This window comes from Cardiocondyla obscurior, linkage group LG19 (genome assembly GCF_019399895.1).
Source record: "Cardiocondyla obscurior isolate alpha-2009 linkage group LG19, Cobs3.1, whole genome shotgun sequence".
Lineage (NCBI taxonomy): Eukaryota > Metazoa > Arthropoda > Insecta > Hymenoptera > Formicidae > Cardiocondyla > Cardiocondyla obscurior.
The window spans coordinates 3,490,273-3,513,793 of record NC_091882.1 but is presented as its reverse complement, the minus strand read 5'-3'; the positions used below and the strand labels follow the sequence as shown (position 1 = coordinate 3,513,793).

General features: G+C 40.4%; 7 protein-coding genes across 13 annotated transcripts in view; 4 read left to right on the top strand and 3 right to left on the bottom strand.

Moving 5' to 3' along the window:
- The window catches only part of LOC139110075 (ankyrin repeat domain-containing protein SOWAHA-like), a 375,001-nt gene extending 354,022 nt beyond the window's left edge, over window positions 1–20,979 (bottom strand). For all 4 annotated transcript variants that reach the window (XM_070669630.1, XM_070669627.1, XM_070669631.1 and 1 more), the window contains exon 1: window positions 20,822–20,979. The gene's annotated coding sequence lies outside the window, so the exon portion shown is untranslated. The remainder of the gene's footprint in view (window positions 1–20,821) is intronic.
- LOC139110050 (uncharacterized) lies at window positions 59–12,702 on the top strand. Its single transcript, XM_070669560.1, has 15 exons — window positions 59–2,732; window positions 2,796–2,931; window positions 3,109–3,372; window positions 3,562–4,322; window positions 6,884–7,022; window positions 7,564–7,794; window positions 7,910–8,268; window positions 8,432–8,852; window positions 9,176–9,351; window positions 9,696–9,834; window positions 9,944–10,155; window positions 10,263–10,410; window positions 10,488–10,915; window positions 11,001–11,190; window positions 11,343–12,702. The coding sequence occupies exons 1-15, from the start codon at window positions 2,621–2,623 to the stop codon at window positions 11,989–11,991; spliced, it is 4,365 nt and encodes a 1,454-aa protein (XP_070525661.1). The 5' UTR covers window positions 59–2,620; the 3' UTR covers window positions 11,992–12,702.
- LOC139110076 (pyridoxine/pyridoxamine 5'-phosphate oxidase) lies at window positions 12,833–14,580 on the top strand. The gene is made up of 6 exons (XM_070669634.1): window positions 12,833–13,114; window positions 13,249–13,405; window positions 13,632–13,731; window positions 13,814–13,867; window positions 13,952–14,151; window positions 14,333–14,580. The coding sequence occupies exons 1-6, from the start codon at window positions 12,916–12,918 to the stop codon at window positions 14,496–14,498; spliced, it is 876 nt and encodes a 291-aa protein (XP_070525735.1). The 5' UTR covers window positions 12,833–12,915; the 3' UTR covers window positions 14,499–14,580.
- On the bottom strand, window positions 14,503–16,057 carry LOC139110077 (histidine protein methyltransferase 1 homolog). Its single transcript, XM_070669635.1, has 6 exons — window positions 15,922–16,057; window positions 15,534–15,773; window positions 15,282–15,442; window positions 14,978–15,210; window positions 14,781–14,896; window positions 14,503–14,704 (listed from the first exon to the last, which is right to left on the bottom strand). Exons 1-6 carry the CDS (start codon window positions 15,962–15,964, stop codon window positions 14,646–14,648), a joined length of 852 nt encoding a protein of 283 aa, XP_070525736.1. The 5' UTR covers window positions 15,965–16,057; the 3' UTR covers window positions 14,503–14,645.
- Window positions 16,164–21,003, top strand: LOC139110078 (peptidoglycan-recognition protein SC2). Of its 4 annotated transcripts, XM_070669638.1 has the most exons (4): window positions 18,286–18,618; window positions 18,698–18,918; window positions 19,140–19,466; window positions 19,643–21,003. In XM_070669638.1, exons 2-4 carry the CDS (start codon window positions 18,906–18,908, stop codon window positions 19,924–19,926), a joined length of 624 nt encoding a protein of 207 aa, XP_070525739.1. In that variant the 5' UTR covers window positions 18,286–18,618; window positions 18,698–18,905; the 3' UTR covers window positions 19,927–21,003. The 4 variants fall into 4 exon arrangements, with proteins under 4 accessions (XP_070525740.1, XP_070525737.1, XP_070525739.1 ...); XM_070669639.1 differs by lacking the exons at window positions 18,286–18,618; window positions 18,698–18,918 and adding an exon at window positions 16,164–16,228; XM_070669636.1 differs by lacking the exons at window positions 18,286–18,618; window positions 18,698–18,918 and adding an exon at window positions 17,737–18,125.
- A 282-nt stretch (window positions 21,004–21,285) lies between these two features.
- On the top strand, window positions 21,286–22,537 carry Pgrp-s2 (peptidoglycan-recognition protein S2). The gene is made up of 4 exons (XM_070669644.1): window positions 21,286–21,490; window positions 21,737–21,900; window positions 21,990–22,152; window positions 22,241–22,537. Exons 1-4 carry the CDS (start codon window positions 21,415–21,417, stop codon window positions 22,426–22,428), a joined length of 591 nt encoding a protein of 196 aa, XP_070525745.1. The 5' UTR covers window positions 21,286–21,414; the 3' UTR covers window positions 22,429–22,537.
- Window positions 21,322–23,429, bottom strand: LOC139110087 (uncharacterized). The gene is made up of 4 exons (XM_070669653.1): window positions 23,238–23,429; window positions 22,977–23,119; window positions 22,776–22,901; window positions 21,322–22,697 (listed from the first exon to the last, which is right to left on the bottom strand). The coding sequence occupies exons 1-4, from the start codon at window positions 23,284–23,286 to the stop codon at window positions 22,566–22,568; spliced, it is 450 nt and encodes a 149-aa protein (XP_070525754.1). The 5' UTR covers window positions 23,287–23,429; the 3' UTR covers window positions 21,322–22,565.
- Window positions 23,430–23,521: the final 92 nt, after the last annotated feature.

Sequence of the window (23,521 nt, the reverse complement as noted above, 5' to 3'; positions counted from 1 at the left end):
TTAATTACTTATATACGTATAATCCGCAGATTTTATCGCGCAAAGTGGTTCGCGCGGTATAACGCTTCTTTGATGTTTCATTAAATATACAAGACGCGTATATAATATCATTTTAAAATACAGCCAAGATGGAATGTTTCTTCGAGGTCCGAAAAGCTATGTCTCCTCGGGAAATCTGCTCGTCTCGCTACGACAGAGAGTGATAATCACACAATGACTCATTCTCACTCCCGGCCGGGGCCTCGCGGAGCGTGACGTCCCAGCTTTGTCTACGTGTAACTCATCCCATTTTCGTTATGTAACCGCCCGTTTACTATGCATCTAGGTCCATTAGGACTTACGCCGGCAGCGTCTTCGAAACCTAGACTGCGCAGCGGCAGGAGGCGATCTGCGCTCAGGGTCGACCGCGTACGAGAGTCAAGGAACCCGAAACTCACGTTTTCCACTGATATAATTCAGACACCGCGACTCGTACACGCGTGTGAGAAAAAGAGAGAGAGAAATAAGAGAACTTACGCGCACGTAGTGTGAACAATTTACAGAAAAAATAAAAAAAAAAACAATATACGAGTTACGAATATAAAAAAGATTTTTAAATAAAACTATAATATTACGCGTGTAAAGAGAATTAAATAATAAATAAAATTCATGCAAAACTTGGACATTAAATCGTTGAAAAATAATTGTGCTCGCTATGAAACGGTGAATCTCTTTTGATTAATAGACGTATTTTTGAATTAACAGCGCAGATAAATTTATCAAGCTAAGGTACTACTTAGACTTCAGAACCGGAAAGATGCGCGAGGGTACCGTTAGATCGTAATTAACTAACCGTTTGTTTCTGAAATGTGCTGTAACTTCGGGATGGGTGTAATAATCGGGGAAACGCGATTACGCGCGGCGTAATTTTGACCTGGTAAAGGCAATTTTACTCGCAATTAGTCGAAAGCAAAGTGGCATCGGTGTTTTTTAATCGACGGGAGAATCGATTAGCATACCGCGCAAACATAATGGGGTTTTTATCGCCGTTTAAGGACAATAGGCTGTAAAACGGTAAGCAACGAGATTGACTAACCGCAATCGCCGCGTCGTAACCGCGGCTCGATTTTACGCAAAGGGAATGGGCGCAATGACGAGTTTACACGCCCTTCTCGACACGCCCGGGACGCAAGAAAATTGCTCTCCCCTGCAAAAGTCCTTGACACGTGCCGCGCAAGACTAAGTTCCGAGGTTTGCCAAACAGGAAGAATTTCATCTCGCGCCGTTGCAACAGGTGCATTTTCACTTTCTTCCTACTAACAATCGCGCCTCTTCGACCGAGATAGTCCGAATCTTCCAAAAAAAAATGCGACAGGTCACGAAACGTCTAACGATTTCAAAGAATAAATATTAACTCTTACTATAAAAACCTTAATAAAACGATTTAATGTATAAAATAATTCCAATGTTAAAAATAAATCGCGGATATACCGAAGAACGATAATTTAAGTCTGCAGCTAAACCTGTACCCGTGAGATATTGTGAGCAATTTACGCGAAGAATACATCGCAATTCGATTTCACAATATTAGCTTCGCGAGCATCGCGATCTGCCCCGTCCGCCGGCGTTAATTAAATGCAAGCGCGAAATCGCAGCGGCCAAGGAAAAGAGGAGAGACGGAGAGAGAAAAAGAGAGAGAGATTCGCATGCGCGCGAATCTTCAAAGGAGTACGAGCTCCTTTGAGCGTGCAAGCGTCACGCAAACGAGCGAATAGGAGAGGACGAAGAGGAAGAAAAGAAGCGGCACAAGCGGAGGAAGCAGAGGAGACGATCATAATGCCGGCTCTGCTGTATAAGACAATGATACAGTTACACGATCCTCTCAGTTGTGAGCCAATCGCAAGAGGCACGACACGAGAGATCCGTACGCGAAAGTATAATGAACCGCGGCAAGGACGACACGGCAATTGCGCCCGGCACGTTAATTAAAGGAACGGACGCTCGTTAATATCCGGAAGAAACCAGAAGATAGACCGGCGCGATCCTCATTTCGCCGCGGGATGTCGATCGAGTCAGTGATCCAGTGAACACGAATATCTCGCGGTAATCTGTAGATCAACCTGTGTAATGCAACTTGTGTAAAGAGGCAAAAAGTTTTTTTTTTCTATATTTTTTTTTCTCTATCTCTGCAAGGATTACTTTTACGACTACGTGACGTGTCTTATAACCTTTCCCGCCACGTCGTTGGGAAGGTTTCGTTGACAATTACCTTGGTAATCGCGACGATCGCATACGTCGTGTACGCATATCTTCCATCGAATAGAGACTTTCAGGGACGTCTCGTGTGAATGAACCGTGATTCATAGATCGCTTATAGAATAGAACACCAGATAATGGCGAGAAAGCAATAACTAAAGCGCTCAGGTGTGTGCTAATGAGGATCAGAAGAGTCAGCCGGGATTAATTGAAACGTAAATGCGCTTCCTGCCACGTTCGAGAATAAATCATGTCATAATAGCGTACAATAATGGGAATCAGTTATATGAAAACGATGAAAACAGAAAGTTATGCGAGCCATGTGAAAGTGAAATAACGTATTCTTAAAGCGCGAAGAGTTTAATATTTTTTTTTTTTTACCATAATGGGACGCCAGCAAGGTTTTCTCGTTTTTATAATTTATTTCCTGCGATCCTGCCAAGTGTCGCATTCGCTCGGCCTCACGATTGATAATCAGCTCGCTATCATCGCAAATGGTAAGTGACAAATGATCCCCGAACGGTACTTAATACAACAGTTAACGTAATTACATCACGCAGATTGCTACACGAGAATAGCCATCGGATCGAAATTGCCGGACATGGATATCTTTTTCAACGTCGCGGTCCGTAGCATTTCGGAATGCGAGGACGAGTGCTCGAAAAGAAGAAATTCCTGCAACGCATTCGCTTTCGGGTAAATAAATGTAACATAACATTTCAGTCGCCGTAAAAAAAAAGAAAAAAAAATAAGAGAAAAAAAAAGAGACGTAAGAAAACGATCTTAAAAAAATTCGTGTAATAAGATTGTCATTTTTATATCTATACAATCGATGTTAATTCTTCAAGACCACTGTATGCGTTATTGATTTAGGATCGGCATCAAAGGTAACGGAACGTGTGCGTTGAGTGCCAAAAAAATGCCAAAGCCCGAAGATCTACAAAGTCACGCTGATTACGACGTTTACGTGAGGAGTCAACGTTCGCCGGATTGCGAGTCGGATCGACTTTACAAGTTGGGAAACGGTAACATCGGTCAGGAAAGGAGAAACGAAACGATGCCACCACCGTCGATGAACACGATGTTCGGAGGCGACTTCTTGGGTTCGACAATGCCGAATATCCTTTCAACTCCGAGGTACACGGTTATCTTATTATTAATTTTATTCTTATCTCGGTTCGCACGAGACAGATATATTTACAGCGGAAGTAAAAGATAACAATCTCTAATTTTCTTACTTTTTTTTCATATAAAAATAGATACAACCGTGAATATAATTTTGGTAGCGAATTATTTAATAACAATTGCAATATTTTTTACTTAAAGAACAATGGGGAACATGCCTATGATGCCTATGATGCCTATGATGCCTCCTAACGCCAATGGCTCTCCGAATCGACAACAAATTACGCCTTTATCTCTCGACGACGAGCAACGGGCGGTTGATATCGTTAGAAACCGAAATACGATGTCACCCACGGGCAATCCCTTCGGAATTAACAACGCGAAAGTCGACAGCTACGATTTATCAATCGACACAAACCGAAAGTCGGCTCTCGGTCCAAGAACGAATTCAGATCCTAGATACAGTCGTCCAAGTATCGGTGGACCGCCTTTCCAAAATCCCTTCATCGGTACGAATCATCATCTGAATTTAGACAACGATCTGCATTCGTACAAGGCCCTCACCGTTCACAACGGGCCCTACGACGTTTTCTCGAGACCTATTTACGTTTACGACAGAGGCACTAAGACCCGACTGCCGGATTTTGGATACTGGAATAATTACGTTCCGCTGAACCATCACCCAGCGAATCAATTTGATCAGCCGCGGCATCAAGAATTTTTCAACAACGTGTACAAGACGCAAGGGATTATAACGAGGCCGAAGCCGAACGAGCTAGCACCTGGTAATTACAATTTTCGCAAAGCCCCCTCTTATCCAGCTCTCGGCAATTCTTACGGCTTCGAGACGAACCGAGCGCGGATCTCGAACGAAGATTTCAAAGACACCTCCGAGCTCTGGAATCCCGGGCTATTGACGATGTTCCGCGGCTTCGGCACAAGGATCAACGAAAAGCCGAGACGTGAGTACTTGAATTCGACTTCGCTTGTAATCAGCACCGCCCCGCTTTTTTCCCAGCACAATTTTCATCGCGCGCGATTTACGCGCGTGACGCGTGAGCTTTCGACGTAATTCTGGCGCCCCGCGAAACGGAAACGCGAATCTCTATCTTTAACGAGGCGTACGAAAGACCGGAGACACAAATCTTCGGACACTCGTTGCTGTAGCTAAGTCGCGTATGTGAGCCGCAACCTCAATTTTTCTATGCAACAATCACACGGGTTGCATTATATGTGCTCGCGCTGCGTTCCAAGTTGATTATCACTCTCTTACGTAAAACGACATTGTTCCGTTACATTAATTTATTATTCGCCCGTAAAATTAAATAAATTAACTTGGCATTAATACGTAACTTAATATTGTCCACTCAATTTTATTTTATAATTATTAAAAAAAAGAGCAAAAAAAAAAAAGAATTCGTATTTTTAATGGACTAAAAATACACGCATTTCTTGTCATGCTATTTTGAAATTACAGATTAGAGATAACATTAAAAAAAAAAAACCTCGCTGTGGTATTGTATAACGTTAATTCATTATCCCGCACCATCAACTAGCTCAACTTGGCTGCTGCAGCCAGCTGCCGGCGTTTATCGAACCGTGTTCATCTACGATGAACTGCCGATTGACAAATGGCAACGGCATTGACACGGATTTTAAACTGTATGCGAATTAGCTCGTTGCATTCGTTGGCTTCCGGCGTTAGCCACTTTTATCATATATAATTTACGCTCATCTTTCTACTCAACGTATTGGTCAGTGCAACTAAATAAACTCTCGGCACGTCTTTTATATTCGAAAATAATCCCTACTCAACGAGATTCAGAGATTTTATATAACCAATATAAAAAAAAATGAATACAATTAATAGTAAAAAAAAAAAAAAAAAAAAAAAACGATATAAATTTGCATTAATTATTTAACTGAGAATCTTCAGAAGCGTTTAGAAGTCAACAATTTTTATTTTACGCAAAGGTTGTCGTCCGAGGGACAGGTAAAAGGAAACTCGATGACTTTTCGTGATTGTGCCACTACGGTACGTGACAAGTTGCACAAGGAAGAAATATAAACGCCTGGACGCTACAGGACGCTTGGCTTCCGGTTCGCGTGATCCGCGAGCATAAAACGCTTTTACTTTCGACAGCTAATCCCTCATTCCTGCTTGCGCATCGAAATTAATTGCGCGTAACACGTCCATCCCTTTGATCAGGAATTGTTGCAACCGATTGGGCGCCGCGATTGCGACATTAATAAAATTTGATCGCGGAGTCGCTCCTCGAGCAGTCTCGAATTTAAATTACGACGCACCGGGGAGGTTTTAAAAATAATTTCGCTGGCTGAAAAACACAGATCGCGGAAGTGAGACTTTACTAAAATTATGGCGCGGGATTAAAAGGCTGGCTGAAATAATTGTTATAATTGTGACCCTGACGAATATCTCGAAGGACACGCGATGGCAAATCCCTTCTAAAATGATGTCACTCTTCGCTGTTCCTTGGCACAAAAGTTTTTAACGACAGAAAAATGCAAATGGTTCCGGCAGTTGGTTTCTGGGTAAAGACTCCGCGGCGAGCGAGTAATAACGTATCTTGATCGAAAATACGAAGGATCGGTAGAAAATAATTATTAAACGATTTAACTGCAAAATATAATTTCTTAGGGAGACCCTGAATTAAATCTTAACTGAGATTCCAAGAAAAATAATGCCGATTCCAAACGAAGTAAGCCAATTACTGCAATACCACGAAGATATACATGCGCTTGTATAGTCGTATCTCGATTAAAGATTTACATCCTGCAATTACTTAAAACGACGAGCGAATCTATTCTACGTAATTGCACAAAATACGGAATGACGATGCTCGGTACAAAAAAAAAGGAAAAAAAAAATTGAAACGCTCGCGTGTCCGTGAGCAAAGAAAAATAATAGTAAGTGGAATCATTAATGATCATGTAACGCTGAGATCCCTCCCCCAACGTGTGAGCAGTTCCTCCCACTATTCTCGCGGAAACGTTCACTTTTCTATAAAACGACGCGGGCTCGTAATTTCTCCGCTACTTTTTGCGCGTTTTTCAGTTCGCGCCATATTTTTTTTTTTTTTTTTAATACAAACGGTGTGCCGGAGTGAGCGACGCATCGGGGTGCCACGAACGTGAAAATTCGGACAGAACGGCTACGTTCAATTGTGGATTGCGGTGCATTGCGAAAATAAATCGTAGCTCGAACGAAAATTCGAAATGCTGAAGCGAGAAACGTCTTGCGTACGTTCGCGTCGCTTCTTTCGCGATCTCGATTCGGCACGTTCGCTCCGGTAAATTAATTCGTTTACGTCGGAAATCATGTCGACACGCCGACGGTGGCTGTGGATCTTTGTGTTAGTCGCGATTGTTCGACGGGCTACGTCGGGCTCGATTGTTATAGTGGAAGACGACGAGTGTTCGCGTAAGTCACGAAGGAAAAAAATGACATTTATCCGAGTGCGGAGTTGTAAATTATGATTCTTTTTTTTTGTTCTTGCTGCAGCATGCTACAGAAGACTCCTGTCCGGTAAGAAAAGCCTGGACTTGTACGTCAGACGTGCCATCGATTGCGAAAGGATAGAGGACTGCCATCGCGCTTGCGACTATGAGAAGCTTTTCGCTTGCGAGGGGTTCAATTACAGGTAACTAACATTTCTCGGATATTTATAAAAATCTAAAAAAATATCTCAAAAGCTAGACACATATGATTTTAATTCTCTCGATAAATTTATTAGTTCTACATGTCTCGACAATTTTATCTTGGCTCTTTATATTCTCATCTTTGTAACAGAGTAAAAAAAGAAAAAAAAAAACTTGCTAAACGCGACTAAGTTACGCTTGGAATCTTTCGATGATTTTACGCATTTCTGTATACCTGCGTATATATCTAGGGTACCTATTATCAGATGCGCACGCAAAAATACAGTACGTACATATATATATGCATGACCCACCGTGCGGTTGCATCACGCACAATTTGATCGCACCACAATCTGTGACACGCTTCTCCGTCGAGGAGAACTATCACGCACGTCGAGAAAGTTTACCGCTGTTTTTCAACATCCAATTAACATATTCCTCGAGAAAAAAAAAAAAAAAAAAAAAAAAACCTGCTGTTTAATAAACAATTTAAATCGACGACAAATTTACTTATTGAGTAATCGCAATTTTATCTCAAAAAAGACGCATTGGACATGGAACGAGAGGAATGTGCGAGATGACATCGACCCCTTACTCTCGCATGGACTTTCATCGGGACTTTGTGTCGGATTCCCAGTGCGATTATTACGAGAAGAGTCCGAATTGCGCGATAAACGCACCCGAGGCACGACCACCGTGGTGGAATCAACCGTCCAGACCGGGTCATCCGGTATACGGTCCACCGTATTCTCCTCACGAACGACCGGATACGAGGTAAAGTAAATAAAATAATTAATAAAAGAGAGAAAAAAAAAAATCTACCACATAATTATTGTACTGCGTTCGAAGTAAATTCTAATTTTTCTAATCGATACAAATTTAATGCAAGGCCATACGCTTCGGATCGGCGGCCCTTAAACGAAGTGCCGCGGCCTTTAGATTACGATCGACGACCTTTGAAGGAAATCCCACGGCCGTTCGACTTCGATCGGTATCCTTCGAACGAGATCCCTCGACCTTTGGAGTACGGTAACAGACCCGTGGAGTACGATCGCCGGCCGATTCTGGGCTACCCTCAACGCGGAATGTACGATTACAACGATGATTCTACGCGAGGATATCCGGCGAGGCCGGAAGATCGATTTGCCTACAGCGATCGGTTCCCGCCTAGACGCACCGATGACGACTTTTATAACAGAAATTCACCGTGGCCGCGATATCCGAATAGAAGGATCGATCATGATATAGGTAAGAAAAAAAGACACGTAGATATTTTATTATAATAAAATCCAATGAGCCAAACAAGCGCGAATAAATAATTAATTGTTTGATACAATTAATCAGTTCATTCATGCGTGACGCACCAATTTTTTTACAGAGAGGATTATTTATTTTTATATCCATGTTGCAGGTACGAATGAAATCGGCTATTCGCCGGAGCATCGAAAAGATCCAGCTCGCGACTGGGGCTCTTACGGCGTTTACGGCGGCTCTTACGGCTACGACACAAATTACGTGGGCAAATACGACATACCGAAGTACTATCCGAAACCGCAGCCTAAACCGCTGCGTCCCTACGAGAACGACCAGCTCTACGGCGAGTTTTATAATTACGGCGGTGCTTTTGGATACGGCGATAACTATATACCGGCTAATCAGGATTCCCTTTACGGCGAAAACGTAAACACCGGGGAATGCTCCGTACGAGCCGGTGCGGGATTCAGATTAAGTCGCGGCGTCGTTCAAAAGACGTACCTAACGGCGAATCTAGATCAGTGCGAGACCCTGTGCGTAAACGAGAAAAGTTACGGCTGCGCGAGTTTCAGCTACAGGTATGTACTTACCGTCGGAAATGGTGTTGCGACGGCGGCTAGAGTACGTAACCTTGGCGTGGTGTGCGTGGAATCTCACACGAAACGCGCGCGCGTAGTTGTGCCACCGAGCACATGTTAACGAGGACTGAGGGGAGGGAACACGCACGCTCCACTACGCTTCTCCCATACTCGGCGGCCGAGAGTGGGGGAAGTCACGTACGCCAGCCGCCGTCGCCGCTCCCCGCGGAAAATGCTATATTTGCCTTTCAACGTACATTTTAATAAACTAAAAGAAAAGAAAAAAACCTGCCGGTGTCTTTAATGATTTTGTGATTTAACAGGTACAATGTAGCACCCACGGACCCTACAGACAACTGCCTTCTCAGCGACGTATCGTACAAAGATCTGAACTTTTACGTCGATCTCGAGCCGGATCGTGATTACGACATTTACGCAATAGTCGCAAGTTCGAGGACCTGCGGCACGAAAAGAGAGCAGAGCTCGCATCCTCCAGATGGTATACGATTTAATTGAAATAACTTTACCGCGTGTTACATTTAATATAAATGCAATTCGATCTAAATAATTTTTTACTTATTATTCCGTTGTATTTAATTTTATTTTATTTTATTTTTTTGTTAAAGATAAATAAAAGAAACTATTTTCTTTAGAGAATAAATAAAATTGTAGTAACTGCAGCACTACTGCCCCGATTGCGTTACTATTATGCGTTCCGCTTTGTGTTTCCGGTAACAACTAAACTCGACGAACGACAATGAATCGTCTACTTCTCTGTTAGTTTCATAGAACTCGCGAGACTCACGACGATTTTGTTTCTTTCTAATGAAACCTTTTTTTCAGACTGTTTTTGGAGAGTCAGAAGCGGATTCGGAATGCCCACGGATGTCGTTAGGAAGTCGCTGATAGTTAATAATTTAGGAGACTGCCAAGCAGAATGCATGATAACGCAAGACTTTATGTGTAGAAGCTTCGCGTTCAAGTGAGTATTTCGTACCGAAAGCGACGGGTCGAATTAAATAAATTATTTTTATGAAGCATTTTATATCGCGAAATAATTTCAGCTCAGATATTAAATTAAAACATTTCAGATACGGGCTCGAGCAAGGGCAATCGGATGGCTTAACTAACTGTTACCTGAGCGATTGGCCGTCGCAGGATATTAATCCTTCTCAAATGCCGGATATGGACGGCGCAGAATTGTACGAGAGAGGCAGTTTCGGTAGAGGATGCGAACCTTACGCTGTACCGTTTTTTAATATGGGACGATTTAACGGCAAGCAATCTTCGCAAGGAGACGAAAGTAAGGCACATTGATCTAACATATCCACGCTCGTTACGTCAAATATCTAGCCCTTCTTCAATTAAATATAATTATTGTTAAATGTATTAATTATTTTTCTTATGCAGTATGTTATTCTGAAAATAACAAGCCGTGCAAACTGACGCCTTATGCCGTTCTCGTGGCAACGTTCGTGAATTCGGAACAAGATTGTCGACAGAAGTGCTCGAAAATGAGAGAAAACGATTCTAATCCCTGTATGTCTTACAGCTACAAGTGAGTACACGTTAAAAAAATTTTTTATTTCAATGGAATATTTTTAATTTTAATTATGTGAATTTTTTACGGTCCAGGCTGACTACGCACGGCACGGAAGAGAACTGTCTACTAAGTGACGTACCTATACGGGATTTACGACCGGGTTTAGACTACACTTACGACGATAATCACGTACTTTACGCGTGGAAGGACCTCGACCCTTACTGCGTCGCTGGCTATTCGCTCGACGACGATCACGTGTTTGGTGGACCAAGTCCATCGAAGCCGCTTTCGGCCTCGAGGCCAGATTTTAGTCCCGGTAGATATCCAAGTACGAGACCAGATGATCTTTATCCCGAATCGAAGCCTTTCTTTACGAAACCGGGCAGTTACGGCGTGAGACCGTACGATCCCGATAAACCTGATCCTATCAGACCGTATCCTCCCGGTGGGTACGTATATGGAAATTATGGTGACAAATTCGGATACGGAGTTCGTCCCGATGGTATCTCGTCTGTTTACCGTGAGTAAATGCAACAATTTTTACAACTATCTACCGAATACTGAGTATATTTAATCTAATTTTTCTTTTTTTTTTTCTAAATTAGCGAACGAATATTCGACCTTCCGTTATTTCACGGTGAACGGTTACCCATGTAAAAGAGGTACGAAGTGCGAGAAAAATAAAATTGCTGGATTCTGGACCTGCGAAACCGAAGGAGGCCTATTCGACAGCTGGGACTATTGTTGCGCGCCGACTCATCATTGCGGATTCTCGCAAGGCTATCAATATCCATGGTATATTATCACGCGACATAATATAAAAAGAAAAAAGTTTATACGTTTCTTTTTATATCTCTAAGTTTATTTAGATAAAGCCAAGATTCTTTTTATTTTTTTTTTAATTTAAATTGAAGTTAACTGTAAAATAAATTAAATCAAAATTGCAGGTGCTACGTAGGATCGTCGGAGGATCAATGGCGCCCTTGCAGCGAAAAATATTATCCCTATCTTCCAAGCCCGCGACCGAACCGTCCAACGATCGGTGGCGAGGATCGCTACGATCGTCCGCTTGATCCCGGTTACTACAGCAGGCACTGGCCGATCACGTATCTCCACCGAGAACCGCCACCGAATTGCACGGACTCGCTCGCGTCCGCCGACAACAGCGGGAACCGTCGCTCGAACGGGACGACTTCGACGACCACGATTAGAACGCCGAACAGCACCACCCTGATTAAAACCGATGGAAACAGCACCGCGAGCGCGAACCAAACGCGCCGGCGACGGCTGCGAGTGCGCACGGCCAACAGTGGAAAGAATGATAACAATGCGATTTTCTCGCGAAAAATCGGTGCCCAGATCATCACGAACAACGCGACGCGGACCCGCGAGACGCAAGCGAACAGAGATCGTACCGGAAAAATCGAACGAGTCACGAAACCGACGAACACAGAATCGTCGTCTGTTAAACCGACTGCTACGTCGTTCGTAACGACGAACTACTTCGAAGACGCACAGTTCGAAGGCACGAAGAACGATAAAATGATCAAAGTGCCTTTAATCACGCCAAATAATTCACTGCCAGTGACAGCTTAGTTATCCGTAGCAAACTCGAACGCTATAGTTCGGCCATCGAAGAAGCAAAAGATTTTTAATCGGGACGAGATTATTTAAAACTCGAAAAATGTACAAGAGAATAAGAAACAGTTTAAGACAACTGAAATATAACGTTAATTTATAACGTGTACTTAAAAAGATAATTATACGAAAATGATATTTATAACCGAGCGATTTGACGGTGATTAGTTTTGTAAATATATATGCAGATATATGTATAGATTCTAAATATACAAATATAAAATAGATTTTTGTTAACAGTTAAAATAAAAAGATTAATACGTCCTATTGCGATTTAATTCATAATTGCAGTCAGTTACTTTATTGTTCAATAATTATTAGAAAGAAAAAAAGAATTATATAATAAAAAATATTATAATATAATGAAGGATTATTATTAATTACTGCCAAAGACTATTTTACCCTGTAAGTAAAAAATACTTCCGAGCCACCAATGTTTTATGAGCTGAAACGTTTTGTCACACCGCAAAAACAATACAATTACGTATCTTATTAACGTGCTAATTACCTGCGTTTCGTTATGCTATTTAATGAGAAAAGAAAAAAAATTTCAATGACATATTATGTACCCACCCGAAGTTATTTTAAGGCAAACGTTTCACTCACCTGCTGTAACAATAATTATTATATTTTTGTGCTTCAATAAATTTTTATAAAATTAAAAAAAAAATAGCAATGTACATTATTTTTAACCTGCCTCTTTTAATTTCCCATTTTTAACGGGGTGAATAGAAAATCTAATCTTTCTATCTAGCTAAATAATCTAGCTGAGATAATAATCTCGTTCGTCGCCAAGTAATCTTGAAACGAAGTAGTCGGGGTTTACATATCGAACGTATCAGATCTAATCTGCAAACAGTTTAATACGTCATAATAATAACGATGGTCCGCGGGTTTCTTTCTCTCGTTTGTACGTCGACACCGCGCATTCCATGCATGCGCACTCTGCAGTTTCTGCACCAGCCACACTCCGTTCGTTCTGCCTACAAGTCGATCAGCTGTTTCGTAATCGAGCAGTCAGATACGCGCTCTCGCACCGTCATGTCGCTGGGCAATAAAGATTACTCGACTGATATAAGAGGTAAATTAATGACTGGTGCATCGAGCATCATCATGCATAATTTTCGTAGTGTGTAATAAAATAATGACTACAATTTTCTCTTTTCTCTGCTCTAAAAATGTATTGATCTCTAATTTTGTTTACCTTCCTTGGAGACTTGCGAATAAAGTACAAAGATAAAAGCGAAACTTTCACGGAGGATGATTTGATTAGCAAGGAGCCTATCGGTCAATTCAAAGTATGGTTCGAGGAGGTACGCAATACGCCACAAATTTTGGAAGCCAACGCAATGCTTCTCGCAACAGCAACAAGGTAATCTTGTTTATTTTTTTGTATACGTATTATATATCGAAAGGGTTAATTTTAAATTAATGGAATAGGCAACGTTTATAGCCGGCTTTACTATCGTTTAGTTAACGTTAATACTAATTGCGTGAGAGAAAAATAAGATTTAAATTTGCATGTTAATGGGCTGCAAGAAAATTGCGCGGACAATTGCCGATACAGCCGAGGTTCACGTGAACGACAATTGTTTCAGGAACGGTGTGCCGTCCTTGCGCGCTGTATTGCTGAAAGGCTTTAGTAAAGAAGGCTTCAAGTTTTACACAAATTACGAAAGCAGAAAAGGCCGCGAGCTTGTAAGTCCGGCTGTTCAAATATTAACTCGTTGATGCGAAAGAGGACAAACTATTTCTTTTTCTTTTTTAAATTAATTTACAGGATGAAAATCCGCACGTCGCGCTAACTTTTTACTGGGAATTTCTCCACAGAAGCGTACGTTATTCGTTACCTTATCGCATTACATTTTTTACTTTTTTTTATTTCGTCGTTGTATTAAATAACTGCCGATTATTTTAGGTTCGCATCGAAGGTGTCGCCGAGAAAACCTCGGCGGAGGACTCGGATCTGTATTTCAAAAGTCGACCGTACGCGAATCAAATTGGATCTATGGCCAGCAAGCAAAGCAGCGTGATCGCTAATAGGCAGACTTTAATTGTGAAAGAAAGAGAGCTACTCGCGACATTCCCTGAGAATCAAGTCGAAAGACCCGCCTGCTGGTAGATATAATTAAAAATAATTTATTAAGTAATTCTTCTCAAGCAATTCTCAAGTTAAAGCACGCGTGTGTAAACTATCGACTGGCTTCTCTAATTAATAAAATAAGGAAATATTTCTCCTATAAATTTTAACATTAGATCATCGTTAACTCAGCATTAAAAATTACTTATTATATTTTAGGGGCGGTTACCTTGTCGTGCCGCATTCCATAGAATTCTGGCAAGGCCAGAGTGATCGCCTTCACGATAGAATTCGTTTTAGACGTCCGAAAATGAACGAGAAAATCGACAACATTCTCGTGCACGAGGGAGAGGATGGATGGGTGTACGAGAGACTCTCGCCGTAAAAAAAAAATGGAAAATAAATTTATTAAGAAATTTTACGCACTGCAGAAGAGAGAATAATCGAGTAAACGTTACCGAAGAAGAGTTTCTTGATTACTGCAACATTTCGAGCCGATACCTTATTCAGAAGACAATAATAAACGATAACGCTACGCAACAGACGTACGATCTTGTTTCCTAGTGAGTTTCAAGATTTCTCTGTTCACTCCTGAAATGTGTGTAGTCGACAAATTGTGAAATCGAGGCAAAAGAGAAAGATATTTGTCTTATTAATCGTTAACTACCGTCTTGACTCCTCCACATCGGCCTGACGTCGAAGTAATCGTCCTTCAAGATCAGATTTTCGAACTGCCTCATCCCACCGCCCACGCCAAAGTAATAAGTCTTCCCAGCGACAAATCTAGCACACATCATCGATTTCTGAACTAAAGCTCTGACGCAAGAATGAATCGAGATCGAACGAGTCGAAACGAGTACTCACGCGGCGCCGTCGGCTTTCAGCTTCGTCTTAAAAATCTCGTACAGCTTTCTATGATTCTCCGGATTGTAGATGGTTTCGCTCGTAAAGATATAATCGTACTTTTCGTCGTCGAGTAAAGTCGCGAGCGAAGCCCAGTCCCCGGCGTAAAACTCGCATTTCGTCGGTAAGCTCGTGCGGTCGTCGGAATTCAACAGCACGTTCGGAATGGTTACGGATTTTAACACTTCCTCGTTCTACAATGAGAAATCGTTCCGTTAGTCGCGACCCGGCTTTCTCGAGGCGAGCATCACGGATGGATACGAACGTAATCTTGAAAATGGACCGTGGCGTTTTTACGAATGGATAAAAGACCGATCAATCCGGCGCCGCATCCCAAGTCCATGACCAGCTTGCCTTTCAGCTCGATATTTTCCTTCAACATGTACCGGCCCAAGTCGAACGTGCACTCCCAGATTTTTAATCCGCCTTAATCGAGGGATATCGACGAAAATTAAAAATATCAATAAATTCCAAACCGGAAAAAAAGCTCAAACGAATTTTAGTTTACAAGGATCACCTTCGTATTTCCCTGGGATTAAGTCGGAGTGTTTTGACTCGGCTTCGACGACGTTCCGACAATTTCGATTCGTTAAATCCTGAGTCACTTTATCGAAGCGGATCAACTTTAAACTGCAGCCAGGAAACGCTTCGGTTTCCGTGTAACAATCAGCCTCGTATTTCGCTCCCAATTGTTCAGCCGTGATCTCGAGCCTCGTGGCGGGAATCCATTCTAATCTATCCTCCTGTTCGCTATTTTCTAAAATTATTAGAATAAATAATTTCCCTGTACGAAAATCGAAAGACGCCGATTGAATGTTCGCGGGAAAACAACGACGTTCTAACCTCGAATTCCCAACAAACGCACGTGTCTATGGATTTAATGACAGTAATACAATTAACTGTACCTTCAATGCTAGACGCATCTTCCCTAAATCCGAATTTGAACATTTGTCGCCGAGGATTGAGTCCTGAAATTCAGAAGCTACGTATCTAAGACCAAAATATAAGTCGAGAGGTATGCAACAACGACTGGAGTCCGTGTATACGGACGGTAAGCTAGAAAACTACTGGGCCTTTTCTCGTGTTACGTTAGCTTGAAGAATCACGACACCTGGTACATAGGCGAGCAATTTCCGACACTCGCAATTTCAAGAACGACATATATTACACGACATCCCCAAGTTATAAACATAAAATATTCGCTACGGATGGGTGAGTATTTTAATTCGTGACAAATTACCGCATTTTCGTCGAACAAAGGATGATGCGATGGAATATTGCGTCTCCGACGGACGATCGACGTATTAATTTTAAGAACTTACGGAATGAATTCCATTTAAGACATACGTTCTGACTAAATATTTAGATAATTGACAACGTACTTCGAATTCAACGACGCTATGCTTTTGAAGACGAGTCACGAATTTTTTCATTTCACGCGTACATGTTTCAATTAATAACAAATAGGTTAGAAAATTATCCCCACTACGTTCAATTAGAAATTTCATCAGTCCACGAGTCGATCTAATAAATATCTGACGGCTTCAGTACAGTAAATAAAAACGTATACTGATGTAATTCGATCGATCGGTGAAAAAACGCTTGGCTGCACTTCATACAATGGGTCAATCGATGAATTATAAATTAGTTCGATATCGATGGTCACCGCGACGTAAGTTTATGATGCAACGCGAATTCGAACGTAAGCCGAATGAATTTTCTGGTAAAGAAAATTTCGAATAAATTTTCCTGCTACGACGCAACACGCGATAAAGTATCACGCAACGCTTATCGTTACTAATAATCCAATTTTCCGGATAAACATTTATTAACCGGCATTGTTTTTTCGTTGTCAATCTAATCGTCGATATCGCTCCCGATAACATTAATTCCCGGCAATAATTTTATCGTTTATAAATTCGAAAAAAAAAAAAATAGAAAAAGAAACTTTCTAAAAAAAAAAAAAATATGTCTCGAATGTTTATTAATTTTTTAATTATTATAGAATGACTACTCGTTCTTATTGACTTCTATTTTGCAAGACGTTTAGAGCTCGATGTTTCATAACAAATTTTAATAATTTAAGATATCCGACGATAAATTCGTTGACGCTTCTTTTATCATTTCGTTATAGAAAAGAGAATTTATTCTTTTATTCGACAGCTCGGCATGTCCCGAGAATCACGGCAGTGATAAATGATTGCAGGAAACAATTAGTCGACACCTATGACAGCGCACTATGACGAGTAAACAAAAACGCATTTTACGAAGAAGGCGTTATGTCGAAATCACGTACTCGCGAACGCGAGTAATGATGAACGATTATTTCTATGAGGAGATAAAAACAAAAATTTACGCGCGGCGCGTAAATATTTTAATCAACCGCGCGCTAATGTTGCTTGCGAAATTTAATCACGCCGCTAATCAATACGACCGAAATTAAACAAATAATTAATTCACTAATCCTAAATAGAACCTAATGCTTTGTACAACCGCCGAGATATCGATATGTTTATTTACGTAATTAACAGATACCGTTATTTATCGGAAACTCGTTTTATCTAGTTCGACATAAAACTAGCCAAGCAAATAGTTATAAAAAAAAGCCGTTTGCACAGAGAAAGAAAAACGTAATAAGTTACATTAATAAACAAACATTTCTTCAACAAACGTATCTTATCGCGTAGATGGCAAGATTCCGGGTTTCGATCACGATCACGGCCGATGTGGATACCGCGCGAATTTTCGGACGGACGCGTCGCGATGTGCTCGGACAAGTGTCGCTCCTCGAAGTTGTCGTCTATGGTCATTACGACACGTGCACCGAAGAGGGGACTGTGTTAAGGGACTATCAAACAGGTTGACGCGCAACTTCGCTTAGGGGCTTCCCGGCAGCTGGTTCTGATTTTCGTTTAAAAGCAGACGCGACGACATCGAGCCCATTCAGTTTGACACAGGCTGTAACGGTGCCAGTTCACTATGAGGTCGTCCTATCCGATTCGATTATCCGCACTGTGCTCTCTCGTACTTCTCGGTTGCCTCGGGCACGCGGTATTCGCCGGTTCCACCGACACCGAAATTAATCACACGAATTTCATCAACGCTACCGGTAAGCCAGTCGGTGATTAATAAAATTATAAAGTCCTTTGACTATTTTCATACGCGTGAATTTAAATTTTGCAAGACGAAGAGATCTCGTATTTTTTTTTTCTTCTTTTTTTTTTTTAATTTATCCGGCAACGAATTTGTTGAATTTGTATTTCCTACATACGTTTGTTATATCTTTATTAAATATAACAATATGCAATGCGTTTAATATTTGTTTCGTAGACTGACATCGAGCTCGAAAAGATGCAATCTTTAAAGGTCTCATTAGCACGTGCCACTGTCGTGTTTCATTTGTATGCAAACTAAAGTTTAATCATCCTAGCAAAGTCCACGGTTAGATATGATAAGCATAATAAATGTGCCTCGCAGCCTCGCATAAATATTGTTAAAAGGGACTACACATCGAACAGAGCGGCGACGTTAGTAGCTGGTCGAATGTTTAATTGAACGTCTCTAATCGAGGGAATGTAACATCATTAAGTTCGAAACGTGCGGTACGATAAAGCGGAATTAATAAACAGTCGCGCACTTTTCGTGACAAGGCGCTTGAATAATTGATCGGTATTTTTCCAGAATTCTTCGCCGAATCTACGAGACGCTTCCGAAACCGAAATTGTTCAACAATTCCGGTACCCCGGACAATCTGTCGTTGTATCTCGAGGACGAAATAATTTACGTTAGAAGTATACTTGCAATTGCGCAACTAATTGCTGAAACGTGCTCGCTAGCCCATTAGTCGATTCCATTTGTATCTGCCACATTCTGCTTATTCCACGCGACGATGCAGGAAAATCGTAATTTACCTTTTTTTTTTTTTTTTAATTTTAATTATCGTTATTATTGTCAAAAATTCACGAAAACACCAATTAATAAATGTGCGACATTAATTTACGCGCGCTAAACTGTTCCGTCGATCTTTCATAAGCGTCGAATCTTCGAAGAATTAATTCGAATTCAAGTTTACTCGACGTCGAAGTTTATTATCGATATGCAGAACGAACTTTTGATTTTTTAGAGTGCCCGAGAATCGTCAGCCGAGAAGAATGGGGGGCTAGGGAGCGTATCAGTTTCGAGGTGCTGCCGGTAACACCGACGCCGTACGTAGTGATTCATCACGGCGGTATACGTAATTATTGCCGAGATGAGGAGGCATGCTCCGTAATCGTTAGATCCTACCAAAACTTACACATGGACGATCGGGGATGGTGGGATATCGGTTACAATTTCCTCATCGGCGAGGACGGCAATGCCTACGAGGGCCGAGGTTGGGATTACACCGGGGCGCATTCACCCGGGTACAACACCCAAAGCATCGGCATATGCATCTTAGGGGACTTTAGCGGTAATCAAAAATTTCAAATCACGTAAAGAATAATTTTTTTTCCTTTCTTTTATTTTTTTTTATTTTTAAGATAGCTCTTATTTGTGCACCATTTTTGTTAACTATAATTAAGAGACATTAAACTGCGTTTTCTGCGTTAGATTTAATTTTAATGACGCATGTGGATGACTTTGCAGACTTTCTCCCGAACGCGGATGCCCTGAAGACGTTGAACGAACTGATAGCTCGCGGGGTTGCACTCGGCAAGATAAAAAAGGACTACAACGTGATTGGTCATCGACAAGCGCGGGATACCGAATGTCCTGGCGAAACCTTTTACAAATACGTAGTTAATCTACCTGGTTGGACTGCGAACCCAGTACCTCGCATTAGTCAAGCGATTACCACGACGGATCCGACGGATCAAGAGAACTCCGCCGTAGACGTAGAGAGAAATAGTAAATCGAATGATATTTTATAACGACATTTCTAAATCACTTTCAAATAGACAACGAACAAAATCCTAAATATAAAACGGAGATTTGACGTAACGAGGGACTGTAAGTATCGCAAATTAATTTTGTTCGTATTAGAAAAAAAAAAAAAAAAAAAAAAGATACTTCCAGCGATTGTATTTTGCATTCATCTACGGCATATTTATTTTCTTATTATTTCTTTTTTTAATATTTATTATTTATTTATTTCTAAAAAGAATTTAACAGATTCGTTTATAATTACGTCAATATCTTTAACGATCCGTTTACGTTATTTAGCGAGTAATTTTTTTTCGATGCATACTAAGTAGATGCTAGATGTTACAACCGTTGCTACCTCTGCAATATCGTTATGAAACGTTCTCGCTGGCGTGAATAGTTATTTAAAAAAATGCAATACAAAACGACCTTCCCTCCTCGCGTAGAGTAATTCCCCTGCAGATGCGCGAAGTGACTCCGTCGCCAGTGACTCCCCGCATTAATTTATGCATAACGGTAGTTAAATTGTCATCGATATAACTAACAGTAAGTAAGATGCAATGTTTACGTACACCGAAAGGCAGGCACAAGCAGGCAGCCGGCTCTCAATGTACACGCGTCGTCTTATGTTAAGACAGATCGTTAAAAAAGTTGGACACGCCGTTTTAAATTATACGACATTAATACTTTAAGTTCGGCAAATGAGATCAATGTCACTATTGCTTCGGCTCGCATGCTAGCCGTACTTCTGCTAGGCTATACTCGCGAACGATATACGTTTCTCAGGTCACGGTCTTCGACTTTAATTAGCGATAACGATAATCAAAGTATTATGATGCCGCGGCTCGACTGTCTCTAATATAATATCAAAATCTGCAATGATTATACATTTAAATAACTGACCTGTTAACTGTAGTCTTCAATTCTGCCTGCGGTGGACGGCAAACTGTTGACACATTCGCTTCGAGAGAGAGAGAGCCTGAAAAAAAAAAAAAAGACATTTGTTAGTAAATCACAAATTTATGAAACTATATATATTATTTTTCTGATAAAGTTTAGCGAAAATATATGAAATGAGAAAACAGGTTGCAGATTTTAAAATCTATTTCCAACGTCAAATAAAATTTAGAACAAATTAAGTCGAAACGCTATGCATTTGGTAACAGATAGTATTATCTATAATAATATATGTTATATATTTGTACATGAAAAATAATTCTGTATTATTGAATCCTTCTCATTTATAGTAAGTTTTAATGATTTGAGCTTCATTATGTAGATAAACGTTCTTGTTATCTTCCCCCTCTTTCTCGTCAATAAATCATTTCGATAATAACCAACTGGAAAGTCCCTCAAAAAGTATAAATGCAGATATAATGAATACGCGCATCAGACATAGGCCATTTGGTCAGAGATCGTGCTTCGAAAGTAATGTCGAATTAAGTGTTTATGTGTTGCGAGTTAAGTCGCCTGCGGCATCAGTTTTGTAACTCAAAATGTACATCTCAACAGCGATAGCTTTAACCTTCGCTACAGTCTGCGTAACACTTGCCGTCCCAACTTCAGCTACCAGTAATTAATAAAACTTATTACTTATACCGCGAGTTAAACTATGAACTTTGCAACTCGAAAAAAAATTAAAAAGTAAACGAAATATTTGAAAATCTCTCTTGAACCAATCGTGTAAAACATTTTATTTGAAAATTTATTAAAGCAACAATTCCTTTTAAATTAAAATAAATTGAATTTAGGAATTAAGACTTGTTATTTTTAGAGAAAGCGCAATTGTTCGTTTTTTAATTTTAATTAATTTTCCAGGTAGTCTGAATATTATTTCTAGAGCGGAATGGGGCGCTAGAGCACCGAAATCGGGGATCGACAATTTGAAAATAAAACCAGCGCCATTCGTGATTATTCATCATTCGGCTACTGCCGGTTGTGAAACTCAAGCCGTATGTCAATTAAGAGTGAGAGCATTCCAGGTAATTAATATCGAAAAACAAAATAGTTTTTTTTTTCTTTTTTCAAACTTTTTTCAACGCTAAGTCTAACGATAAAATTTTATTTCAAGAACCATCACATGGACGTAAAAGGATGGCTAGATATTGGATATAATTTCGTGGTCGGTGAAGACGGAAACATTTATGAAGGTCGTGGATGGGGCAAAGCAGGCGCCCACTCAATAAATTACAATAGCAAAAGCATCGGTATTTGCATCATCGGAAATTTCACAAGTAAGAAATATCAGAAATAACGCGAGCTTGTTGTGGAAGTTGTTCATATGTAACATGTGCTTCTCTAACATACTTTTCATTTTATTAGATCGAACGCCAAACGCAGCAGCGATACAAGCGGTGACTAATTTAATCTCCGACGGAGTGGAAAGCAGCGAAATAAACAACGAATACAAGCTTCTTGGACATCGACAAGTATCGGCAACCGCGTGTCCCGGAAATAAACTTTATGAAATGATAAAATCGTGGCCTAATTGGTCATCGCAAAGTAATTAAACTAAATATATACGTATTATATATTTGTTTTTGTACGCGATACATATTTTTCGCCATTTAATTCGATAATAGAATTACTGGCGATTTACAATAAAATATAATATTTTTATATCTGTGTTATTATTTAATTATCATAATTATCGCACGTGGATAGTGACGAGATCATTGAGATAATTGTCATAGGTATCCTGCTCTGTCCTGACGCAAATTTCCAATCTCGAAAAATCGAGCGCGACAGAACTGTTCTCGTAATCAGTCTGGTCTCTTATCTAAAGTAAAAATAAATTTTTGTTTAATTTTCTTTTCTTATTTTTAATCTCAATAATATAAAATTGCAAATGTAACACCTGCAGATAAATTTGTCTCCCGAACTGCTCGTTCAGCTTTTCAATGCACACTTTCGTTCCGTACGAAATACCAGACCTCAAATCACCGGCGACGGTGACGTAACCAACGCGACCATCGAGATAATCCTAAAACGTTGAGAATTAAACGAAGCCGAGAGAACAGACCGCGAATGGTTTAAGCATCTGTCACGAGTTATGAACCTGAAGAGTATTCAACATTTTGCCTTGGTCGTCTAGGTGATTACGTTTGTCATCCGTTTCGAATACAGGATAATATGCGGAAAGAGACACATTATGGAAAGCACGGCCCGTACATTTCAAGTCCATCCTACTCGAGCTTTCGTCTAAAAATAATTATGATTCATTACAGCATTAAATATTCGAGTGAGTGAACGGTTGAAAAATTTAATCGCTAGAAAAAGAAGATTCTAATGATGTACGAAATTGAGTAAAATCACTTACTAGCAGCGAGAACCATGGAAACCAGGAAAAGCACAAAAATCACGAACATTTTCTTAAATCGAACAATGCGATTCGTAACAATCTCACGACGGCGATCGTTCTGATCGTCGAGCGAGCAAAACTTCTTTTTAAAGCTGACCCACTTGGATGCAATAACGATCGGAATTCGCCAACGTTTGACAATTTACTTAATCACTTCTGAGTAACATCGTAACGAAAAAAAAAAATCACTATGCGGCATAAAACGAAAGAGAAAGAGAGATAAACGTGCTTATCAAAAAGAA